Here is a 12,426-nt window from a genome sequence, read left to right as displayed (position 1 = left end):
CAACACTGAAATAATAACTACAGGATGGATCGCTGGGAAATGTTCTGCCTCTGTCCCCCCAAAGTGGATGAACCACTTTAACCACTTGACAAATGTCCAATAGAAAACCACCGAATCTGCTTCAATTGTGTAAATCGTGATCATATTTGTGACTCCTCCTCGTTGTTGTTCTAGTTGTTTTTCTGTGTTATTCTAAAGCCTTTAAGGATCCTCTGACTGTTCCACCACCGCTATTATGACACTGATGTTGTTTTTCCTGTAAATGTTTCAATCCTTTAAATGCGCAGACTCACAACATCAGAGAGCAACCAGCAACGTGGGAACTGTGAACCCGCCTCGTACCTCCCAAATAAAACGTCTGTAGAAATATCTGCCATTAGCTTGGAGGCTAGGAAGCTATGTGTGACCTTTGAACTCCTTCATGTGTCTACGTTCATTTCTCTGTTCATGCCCTGGTTGTCTGAGCTGATCAGAGTGACCGACATATTGTGTTGCTGATCAACACGCTGAATAACAGTAAAGCCTCAGTCGAGGGTTCAGTACTAATACCAGCGTTGTAGCGACGCACCAGTAAAACCCAACACCAGCAAACGCACCAAACGCTGACTGGCAGCTTGGTGCGTAATTTAATGGACATTTATGGCCAAAAGTTATGGATTAATAATGTTAATGTTAATAATGTTTTGTGAGTGATCTGATGCTTATGTGTCGGTCTCAAACGTCCGTCTCTTTCTTTGTGTCTCCAGCTGCTGAACCTCTTCCTGGCTCTGCTCCTCAGCAGTTTCAGCTCCGACAACCTCTCGGCTCCGGACGACGACGGTGAGATGAACAACCTGCACATCGCCATCCACCGGATCACCAGGGGCCTGGGCTGGTGTCGGAGACAGGTACCCGCCCGTCGCTCTGAAGCCGTGAGACGCCTGTTTTCTGCCCTGTGTGTGATGTTTGGTCTGTGTTTGTGGGGCAGGTGGTGGATTTCTTTAATGGGAACCTGAAGCGACGGCGGCAGAAACGAAAGGAGGCCAAAGCCATGATGAAGCTGAAACGCCTGAGCACCGTACACACCGAGGCCAATGGAGCCGTCATAGGTAACACACACTGTGACAAATACATGTCTCACTTTCCTACAATAAACACAGCCTCCGTCCACTTCTTCTACTCCACGAGGTCCATGAGGACAGTAAAAGCCTGTTCTTTCACATTAAGGTGCTGGGACATCTCACAGCCAAACTGGGAAAATTGTGTTTTTTGTCAAATAAATAATTAGTTAAATATGTTATATGTTATTTAAGTTATTCATTAAGTTAACTCCTGATGCATAAAAGACACATCTGTTTGGACTGTGCTTTGAATTGTAAGAAGACTTGGACAGAGACTGATGATGTTTCACAACAACAGACAAAACGTGTATTGATAAACGTGATTCTTTTTCCTTTAGTTAGTTCCTCAGTGTGTATAGTCCAGCGTCCAACCTTAGGACCCAGGCTCGGCTGTTTTCCCCAGATCGTTTACCGTGTTTTTGGTTGTTTTTCCTCGTGATTCGTTGCCTGTGTCTCAGTTATCTTCGTTGGATTATCTTCTGTTCGGGTCCTCCCCCACTTTGTGGTCGAGCCTCCGCTCACGATGGTGTTTCCACAACATGACCAACAAAAGATACGACCGGCGCTGGCTGCAAATAGAAAACAGGAACAGTTGAAGCAAACGTTTGTGATGAGTTGATGCGTGACCAGTGTCAGAAGCTGAAGTCGTCTCGATGTGTGTTGGACATCAGCTCGTTGTTTCATATCCCATTGAAGATGTTTATGGCGTCACACATAAAAACACAGTAGAAACAAATGCTTTGCAACAATGATACCTATGTTTCTACGGAGGTTTTTCTGAAAATTTGTTGAAGTTTGAACACAAACTACTGTCGGTAGTCGACACCAGAAACCCTCAGCTCATGGTGCATTCACTGACATCAAGGAAAAAAAACACAGTCCACAACCACAGCAACAATGTGAATGTAGAACACAACACTGAACATAAATACATGATCTTATCAGTGCTGTGTGCTGCAGATATTCTTAGTCTTTATACCAGGTTAAAGAAAACGCGCTGTATCTCCTCAGATTGTTCTGTGTATAGCAGCTGTCTAATAAACCAGTTGATGCCTCCGTCTCTGTTTTACCACAGGATGTTTAGTGAAGTTGTTAATTGACTGAAGCTGAGAGGATCCTCTGCTAGCGTTAGCTTCTTCCCAGACTCCGCCTCTTCCAGGAGGCGTCCATGTTGTTATTGTCACGTGATCGGCGACTAGTCAACTTCGCTCTCTCGTTGCTTGTGTGAACGCACCACAGGCTTTCAGAGACAAAATATTCATCAGTGCGTCCGTCTGTCCTCACCTCAGGCCGCCATGTGGAGAAGTACGTGGTGCCGGAGGACGACAGCTACATGACGAACCCCAACCTGACCATCAGCGTCCCCATCGCGCCCGGAGAGTCGGACGTGGAGTTCCCCGAGGAGGAGGAGGAGGAGGAGGAGGAGGGGGAGGAGGAGCAGAGCGAGGGCTCGGACGGCGTGGACGAGGGAGACGAGGAGAGAGAGGAGGTCTGTCTGCTGATCTAACGCACACACACACACACACACACACACACACACACACACACACACACACACACACACTCACACACACACACACCTGTGCCTGACGTAAACAGGCTCAGGTGTGAGGGGGAGTCAGCTGCTGTCGCCCTGAGGTTAACTTCTAACAACTGTCCGTCAGCTGGTCTGAGTGTTCGGGTCAGTTCGTTAACTCTCACAGAGCCGAGCTACACAACAGAGAACAAACAAGTGATCACACCAATAACACAAGAAGCTGCCTAGAACCAAACTCTGAGAAGCTCTGAGAGGAACTGGTGCAGATCAGGAACTGAAATATAACGAAGCCATAGACGAGATTTAACCTCATGTCAGTACAGACACTTTGGAGGAAAAACACCTGTTTAAGAATGAATCCTGTTCATGAACATGTTCATTCATGGTCTCGGTCTCTTTTTAAAGACAAGACTCTGAAGTTTCCATCAGGAAAGTCAGAATCTCTCTAAGTGGTTTAGTTCTGGAGGAATCAAAGCTGGAACAAGTTGTTGGGTTTGTTTGAATGTTATTGTTGGTTGAATCTTATACTGACTTTTAAAGAGAAAACGTTTGCATCGTGTCTGACTCTGACTGGTTCGTCGATGTTTCTGCTGGATGTGACGTCTGAGTTGGTGGCGGCTGCAGAGAACGAGAGGAGACTGGTTGAATTGTTCTGAGTTTCCTGCTCCAGTGATGACGTCTCTCTATGAGATACGTGTTTATGATGTGACGTCCTGTTTTATTGTGTGTCTGTACGATGTTTCTACAGCGGTGGAGTCAGGATGTTCGGGTTAAGACGTGTTTGTAATGAGGTTGGAGGTCATTAAAGGCCTAGATGGAAAATACAGGTTCTGGAACTGAAACATCTGTAAATCATCTAAATGAATGGAACCATTATTTATGATTTATTTCATTTATTAAGACACGGACCCAGAACTCTGAGACACTTATGTTCCTCTACATTGACTCAGACTTCCAGCCTGATCTTTTACTTTGCTCCACATGTTTTTCTACCATAAAATTACAATCAAATTAAGGTAAACATTAAAAAAAAACATTTATGTTGCTAAAAATGTAAATGTGAGTAAATTTGAAAATGAGACACAAACAGGGTTTGAAGGCCGTATTGTTGTGACGTATCGATGTGTGCGTCATGTAAAGGATGGACTCACACACTCACACACACACAGACACACACATGCAGTGAGACTGACCCCTGGAACAGAGCGGAGGCCTCAGGCGCTGCTTCATGGTCCAACATGTTTCTCACTGCCATGCGCTCGTGCTAAAAGGCTGTATATTAGTACATGTGTGTGTGTGCATTTCCTGTGTTTGTGTGCGTCTCTATTCATCTATTGAAAGGACACAAAGTCCCACTGAGCCACAGTTTGTGTGCGTTCGTACGTGTGCGTGTTCTTTGTAAGAATCGGTGTCACATTTTTCAAACAGCCTAATTTCTCCTTCAGGAACAAACCTGGTGAAGCTGAAACGTCTCCGTATAAGTTGCGGGGGCTTTTTTGAAGAGTAAAACCTGCTGGGACGTGTTTTACAGTGTGTGTGTCTCTGGGACGGGAAGGTCCTCCCAGAGACACACACACTGGTTTCTGTGTCTCTACATGTGAGGCAGCAGCAGCAGAAGAAGAAGAAGAAGAAGAGGAGGGAGGTGGTTGGTTGTTCGCTCTCTCTTCTCTTTGTATCTAACATGAAATGACAGATTTGTGTCGTGTGTGTGTGTGTGTGTGTGTGTGTGTGTGTGTGTGTGTGTGTGTGTGCACCTGTGCTGACTCAGTTCATCATCACCTTTCCTCTTTAATCATGTTGTGCACCTGTTCTCCTTCTCTCCCTCTGTCTTTCTCTGTCTCTCTATCTGTCAGGGATTCCTAAAAGAAAAAGAAAAAGAAAAAGCTTTGTGTCTATTCGTGTTGTTTCTCTTAAAAAGGTGCATTAAAGGTGGTGGAGGACCTGGATTTATTTAGTGTTTAGTCTGATTTATCTGATTCTTTCTCTTACACCACGTATTGATACTTATTTCATACATTATTTTAACTTAACTCGTTTCTTAGTACTAAAGCACTTTACACATCGTTTTCACTTCTGTCTTGTTGTTAACTGGTTGATTTGGACGGTTCCTCTCATGTCTTTTCAGATGCACTGCAGCCGTACTTTAATTAAATTAACTGAAATATTTCACTATCGCTACATGATACATCTGAAACAGCTGAAAGTAAAACATGAAAATAATTAATTGATTAATATAAAACATGCTTGTGGAAGTTTCCCCCACTTATAAACGGTTTAGTGTCTCTGGAGCTGATTGTTGCTGAGATCAAATCCTTTACGTGGACGTTATGTGGTGATGGACTGAAGACACAGACACGTCTTCTTTAAACCTGAGTTAAATTAGTTTACAACATGATTGGATGTAGCGCTGTCCAGTTATCAGCTCATCACACCTGTAATAAAATAAAATAAATCCTAATTCAGACTCATCTGAAGTGAGACTGGGAACAAACACAGTGACGGGGGAATATAAACAGGAAGCTGTGTTCTGGCCTCGGTGAAGTTCTGTCCATGTGTGGAGCAGCAGCCGAGAGGGAAAACACACACTGACCTGATGTGAAAGGACGAACTAAACTCAGGAGCATGTTTTATTTCTTTATTTATTATGTCAGAGACACACACACAGTGTGGACATGTATGACGTGTCCATGCGAGGACAGACTCCAGTGTTCAGCGTAGAATCACGTTCCTTAGGATTAGATGCAGGGTCGGTGCTGAATGTGCTGTAGACACAGAAAGAGCATTCACTATGTACGAGGGCTCTTTAAAGGCTGCACAGCCAAAGCATGAAGGGAGGCTGGTACGAGGGTCTGGACAGCGAAGAGAGAGAGGAAGTCACAGAGCATCGCTGCTTTCACAAGGCTTCAGCATCAACTCTGTTTGCAGGCTGTTCAGGCTGCTTCTGCTCTCGCTTCCTTCCTTCTGCTCTGAGCCGACCACAACGTTTAACCTCATCCTCATGTTCTTCTGGGTAAACTCCTCACTTCTCCTGTCTCAATGTGGATCTTTGGAAACTGTTGCACATATAAAACAGGTTCTTCAGCGTCTTTTGTTCAGTCCTGCTTCAGAAGTTTAGAGTTTAGAGGTTTAGTCTGGGATCATTATCATGTAGAGTCATGTAGAGTCGCTCTATTTTTGGTCTCCACCAGCCCCTGAAGGAAACAGCAGATTATTTCTTTTGCTCAGCGGGTTTAGAGGAGATCCTGGTTTAGAGGAGATCCTGGTTTAGAGGAGATCCTGGTTTAGAGTAGATCCTGGTTTAGAGGAGATCCTGGTTTAGAGTAGATCCTGGTTTAGAGTAGATCCTGGTTTAGAGTAGATCCTGGTTTAGAGTAGATCCTGGTTTAGAGTAGATCCTGGTTTAGAGTAGATCCTGGTTTAGAATAGATCCTGGTTTAGAGTAGATCCTGAAGCCTGCGAGTGTTTTCTGTTTTCTGGGCTCAGGTGTAGGTGAACACCGTGAATGAATGAAGTGTAGACCAGCAGGAGAAGGAAGCTCTAGATCATTCAGAGCCTCCCAGCTAATAGAAGCTCTTCCACTTTCCTGTTCTGGCTGATGAATACGAGGTGCTGCCACCTGCTGGTGTGAAGAGATATTTCCTCTTTGTTGCAGAAGATTGGTGGAATATTTTAAGGTCACGGTCACGGCCTGATATGAATTACACATTGCACAATTCTGTATCAGTTGTAAATCTTACAGACGCCAACAGGGGGAAGCAGCTGGTGACGTCGTTTGTCGTCATCACTGTAGAAATAAATGAGTCTGAGCAGGATTTTTATTATGAGAAATACGCGACCGCTCGTATTTCTGTTAAACACGTAATATTTGGACGTGTGAATAATTGATGTTGTTTCTGGCGAAGCCTCTCGCTGGCTCAGCAGCGTGAATGCGAAATGATTTTTTTTATTATTATTTCAGACAATGTGTGTTAGCCAGCGTGTGACCTACATAGGCAGCTAAATAATGTACCAACAGGAAGGTGCTGGTGAAACCTGAATAAGATTAGTCAGCAGCTGGGTTCAGTAGCTCCCTCCGCTCCGTCCTTTCCAACTTGGCCGGTTGGTGTTTGGAGCGAGGCTCAAGGACGACGCTTTGTTTGGAGACGTGCACAGTGTGAAATGTGTCCTTCCACACAACTGTCATAGCAGCGTACTCTGACCTTTTTACTGGTAACCGCCTGAGACCAAACGTCCTCATATGGGGACGTCAAGCTTTAGGTTTGTAGCAGCTTCTCCTGCTTCGTTTAGACTTTTATCATCATAACTAGAAAAAAACATGATGCAGAGAGTTTCACTGGATTCATTCTGCAGCCGATCACAGAACAAAACTGCAAAAATGTGCAAAACTTCACCAGATTTTACAGCTGAAACTTTCTTATTTATGTTTATTAACTTTTCCATCAATATTAATGAGATATAACTTCACTAATTAGCAAATTCTTATCTGAGGACAATTCATTATTTGTAATTCTGCCTTTGCACAGCCATGTTCAGTCTGATATTTTGTTACATATTTGTGACTTTATCATAATATACAGTGAAATAATCCCCGCGTCCACATATGAGGACATTATTTTTTCCAGAAACTACTTCCTGTTCAAAGATGCTGCTTAGTTTTTATAGTTCTTAGTTCCTGCTGATCCCAAACACCTTGGAGACATTAAAAATGCATAACAAAGTAAAGCTCAGGTCTCAGGAGGTTAATGACCCTCCATCTTTAATTGCTATTATTTTCTAGTATCTTCACATTGGAAACAGGTTTAACGAACGTCACGGTTCACTTTATTAGAAACACACACAGGTTTACGTTTTAACCCGACGAAGCTTTGACACTTTTCATTTGAAAGAAACATGAAGAAAACCCTCATTCAAACTAATGACACAGGGATTTTGTGCTCGTGTATTTGTTTGTTTGAACTGGTTCTGTTCTGATTAATGGGATCAGATCAGACCCTGATCAGCTGTTACCACAAACATTTAGTCTAAAGCAGCTTATAATAAAAGACATGTTAATAACCCGATGAATGACAGTTTTCAGTGCGTTGACATGCAGCTAACTGTCAGTCTAACCCTTCTCCGTTCATTCATTCCTCTTTCTGTTGTCATCTTCCCCTGTTTTCTGGCTGTGATTCCCTTTTTTCCGACCTCTCCCTCCCTGTATCTCTGGGCCCATCTCTCCTCTGCCTCCAGGTCTGTCTGTAATTTATTTGCAGTACACAAACAGCTCGCTGTAAATAGAAGCTGTTAAGCCGCTCCAGCACTGCGGTCTTTAGCCGGTTTATTATAATCCCTGGGTTTATATCGTAAATGAATTAATTAGTCTGAACTCATGGCTTTATTGGCGTCAGTAAATCCAAGAATGGTGGTTTTTGCACGCAGTCTCGTAAAGGCTCGAATTGCTTGGTTGGGCTCAGTCAACAGCCGAGGTTAAAGGTCAGACTGTGGGTTCTGCAGCGCCAGTCGTCACAAGCTGCCCTTCATATATCCATCGGTAGGAGCTGTGAACACAACACCTACAGGTGTAAATATAGGTACAGGCTCAGCTTTACTCAGGTATTCCCCCAAATTCACAGACTTCACTCTGGCCCTGACTGTCTGCACTAGACCTTAAACCGCTCTCAGCTTCATCCCAGTAAAACACGGATCTATTTCATATTTAAGAATGTAACTCAGAATAATCACCAGTGTTTTTACAGAGACAAGTCCACAGGACACAGGCTCTGGATCTATTTCATATTTAAGAATGTAACTCAGGATAATCATCAGTGTTTTTACAGAGACAGGTCCACAGGACACAGGCTCTGTGCTAACATTAGCTGCTACAAACAGATAAATCCTCGTTTAACCAACGTACACATTCTCCCTTCTATCGTCTCTGTTTGTGACATCACATGACTCTGGTGCTTTACCTGGTAATGATAAATAGTTTAGTTCTTATATTGCACCTTTCTACCTTTTGGTATTCAGGGGTTTGAACTGTTAACGCTCTGGTTCATGGACAAACCTCAGTATCTGCCCCGACTCTGACAGAAACATCTGTGTGATGTCCTGTAATTCTTCCTGCATTCTGAGCTCAACTTTACATCAGATATAAGGCTTTTTATGTGATCATGGGTTGGGACCAAATACTGTAAATAAATATAAACAACTCTTTCCTGGAGATATGGGCGGAGTTTGTACGTATGCCCCGCCCACACTTCCTCCAGACTCACATTTTCATTAAATGAATCCTACGCTCTGCTCTACCTCCATCAGTTACAAAGAAATGTTGGATTATACATTGGACTTATTTTATTTATTTAGTTTTTCCAGCTCCTCCAGTCCAACGGGCATCAAATAACATTCATCAACATCATCCAACAGAAACCATCCTTGTATCAGACGTATATTTTGGTGTTTTAGTTTGGCCCAAGCCCCGCCCACTAACATGGGGGGGGTGGAGCTTATGTCCTGTACTGCAGCCAGACACCAGGGGGAGCTCTACTAGCTCTGGCTTCACTTTAAAGGAGAAGTTTGGGCGTCCGACTTCATACAGTCAGTGGTTTGGACAGGTTGGACATAATCCATATTCACAGATGTACAGTTCTGCATCAGGTAAAGTGATTCTGACAGACTTCATGTAAATGTTTCTCATAATATTATCATAAAGAGACCAGACCTGCACAGGACGGATCTGGCATCTGGCTCATTTGCATTGTTTATGTGGTTATTAAAGCATCAGCTTGGTGATTTTGGATCAGATTACATTAGGTTCATTTCTGTTGTCCTTGCATATGGTGCAGGTGCCGACGCAAAGAAAGAAGTTTGGCAACTAACCAGAAATCAGTGAAAAATTAACCCAGAAGATTTGTGACAGTTACCTTGGATCAGATTGATGTGTCTGGACTCACAGTATAAAACATTACGAGCTCCACCACAGTCTCTGTGTGGTGACCTCTGACCTCTGCAGGGTCAGGACCTGCTCACAGATGTTCAGGTGTTGTCTGCAGAGACAGGTGTGCGGACGCTTTGATTTCTCAGCTTCTGTCATGAAACGGTCGACATCAAAACATTCACTTTTCTCTCAAACTGCTGTGGAACATTTTTCTTTACACCATCAGCAAATGAATGTGCTTAAAATGTGTTTTCTGATGTAAACACTCAGGAGTCAGGATGATCGTGGGATTAATTCATACATTAATAAGTCAAGATTAGCTGCTTCCTCATCATTAGTCAAGTTAATATATTATCATAACTGTAAAAATAAAATCTCAAATCCAGTTTAAGATTTAGATCTGATAATACTGATAATGTCTTAGAGGCTTTTCTGTTCCACCTGCACCAAACAGACGCCTTCATGTGCCAGTGTTGGTTCATCATGAGCCGCGTTCTCACCGAGACTTTTTCTCTCAGTCTGATTGAAGGTTTCAGGTCAGAGGTTTCCATGTGAGGTGATCTGTTCTGACCTGATGTTCATTTACTCTGAACGGCCGGTTTACAGACATGAGACAGATCTCTCATCTGATCAGCATCAGATTGTTTTTACACTTTTATTATTAAAGCAACAGTTTGATGCTAAGGCAGAAGGGTCTGTTTATTCTGAGCCAGAGGCTTTGGGCCCTAAACCGATTATAACTGGAATATTTGGCTCCATGTGAACCCAGATATTGAGCAGTTCCTGAAGGAAATAAGACTCTTTAAATGTTCCACTGTTAGCAACTGTCCCTGGCTACCAGCTAATGGAAACCCTTCCTAGATTTCTAGCCTCCAAGCTAATGGTTGTGTTGTGTAGCTAATGGTCGTGTTGTGTAGCTAATGGTAGTGTTGTGTAGCTAATGGTCGTGTACCTGCACTGGAGAGCAACATGTCAAACATCACATTCAATTAACACATTAATAACCACAATATCAGGAAAATGAGCTTAACTGTACATATGCTACAAATACATATAAATAATAACACACAATGATGAAAGTTTACTGTGACTGCATTAACAAACACATCAAAATAGTCAAACTCTCCTAAAAAGTGACGGCTATTTATAACTACTGGCCAACAAACCACCATAAACTTAAAAAACTTAAAAAACTTTAAAAAAAAACAGATTCTAACTCTTCTAAACAACAGCTAAAACGTTAGCTTGCTAACATACGCCCGACCTGGTATCACAGCGCCACCTGCAGTCACACGATGAAATAAGAACTGTGTGACGTGGATGGAGTCTAACTCATTATCAATGTGCTTTATTTTTAATAATAAAATAATAATAAAAGCTCCTAGCTAACAGTAGCACTAGCTTCATAGCCTTCCAGCTAAAAGTAACTCAAACTAGCTCAGCTCAGATTTCATTGGTGTGAGGATGAGATGAGGAAAAAACATGACATTGAATATTTTAACCAAAACTGGAATTAGTTATAAGTTTATTTAAATAATTTCACATTGAATTACGTCAAAACAAACAAATAAACAAAACAATGAATAACGTGTTGTCTGATGATTCTCTACAGCAGCATCTGCTGTCTGTCTACTAACGTCTTGTTGTGAGATAATAAACTTCTGCCCTGCTTGCTCTGTTCTTACTTGTGTAGTTTAAATTTTGAGTTGCCTAATTTTAGCCACGCTACATTATCTGCTTCATGGACAATGCTCATCTCAATAATTTAAGTGAGTCTGCATTTCTACTTTCATCCGTCTCTGCCGTCTTGTTTTCCTCTCTCTGTCTGCATCTTGTTTTTCCCTCTTCTGTCTGAAGATGAAATGTGTGTTATGAAAGGAAATGTGCAGAGAAGAAATATGTTTCGTGGTCCTCGTTATCTTTGGACCTGACATTCCTCCTGCTTAGTGAAGATGGACGACGCGACGCACTTTGTGTTGGCGGTGAATGACTGAAACGTCTGTAACTATGGGAGCAGCTTCCTAGACTATCAGGAACAAACACCTGAACGCAGACGGCTGGAGTTTCTCAACCTGCTGTTTGGATTTCCAGGAAAAACCTGACGTTGAACGTTCATTCACGCTTTCATAACGAAGTTCATTAGGAGTGTGAGTGTTCTTGTTTTTAGGTGATTGCTGGGTCCAAACTCTTGCAGAATAACAGCGTCTTGGAGCCATTTTAAAACATTTTGAGGGTTAAAACCATAGAATGTATAAAGATGGATGCGAAACTGCTCCTCAAAAATGAAGCCAAAGTTAGCAGAGCTCCCCCTGGTGGCTGGAGGCTGCAGTACAGGTCATAAGCTCCACCTCCTCCATGTTAGTGGGCGGGGCTTGGGTCAAACTAAAACACTAAAATACACATCAAATATTTGTATTAAGGATGGTTTCTGTCATTTTATGTAGTTAATATAAACCGCTCTGTAAAGCGAACCCGTGGGACTGTTAGAGCTGTGAAAACATTTATAAAAAGCAACTACAGTGAATAATCAAACGTCCATGTGGGCGGGGCATCAATATCGTGGCTCCGCCCTCAGACCGTACTGATCAAACTCCGGCTCCAAACTCCAAAGATACAAGGAATACAATACAATACAATACAACACAAGGAAGTGGAGAGACTTTGTCCATATTTAGATACAGTTTTTAGAGTTAAAGTTACATTGAGTTTGTGTGATAAAATGAATTAAAATAATGTGTGACTGTAAAACACACAGGTTTGATCAGTAGGTGCAGGATGTGTCTGATGTTTCAGTGTGAGACACCGTGAGAGTAGAAGTGGCAGACGGGTTATTATGCACCATCTCTGACTGAAACCTCATGCACAAGCTGCTAAAC

General features: G+C 42.6%; 1 protein-coding gene across 3 annotated transcripts in view; it reads left to right on the top strand.

Annotated features, from left to right (window-relative positions):
• LOC124995754 (sodium channel protein type 4 subunit alpha-like) overlaps nt 1-12,426 on the top strand; it is a 195,046-nt gene that overhangs the window by 145,389 nt on the left and 37,231 nt on the right. For all 3 annotated transcript variants that reach the window (XM_047568403.1, XM_047568404.1, XM_047568402.1), the window contains exons 20-22: nt 747-887; nt 968-1,088; nt 2,390-2,589. In XM_047568403.1, the coding sequence (XP_047424359.1) occupies nt 747-887; nt 968-1,088; nt 2,390-2,589 (462 nt within the window). The remainder of the gene's footprint in view (nt 1-746; nt 888-967; nt 1,089-2,389; nt 2,590-12,426) is intronic.

The sequence above is a fragment of the Mugil cephalus genome, chromosome 18 (genome assembly GCF_022458985.1).
Source record: "Mugil cephalus isolate CIBA_MC_2020 chromosome 18, CIBA_Mcephalus_1.1, whole genome shotgun sequence".
NCBI lineage: Eukaryota > Metazoa > Chordata > Actinopteri > Mugiliformes > Mugilidae > Mugil > Mugil cephalus.
The sequence above is the reverse complement of the archived record's forward strand: the minus strand, read 5'-3'. Positions and strand labels throughout refer to the sequence as shown.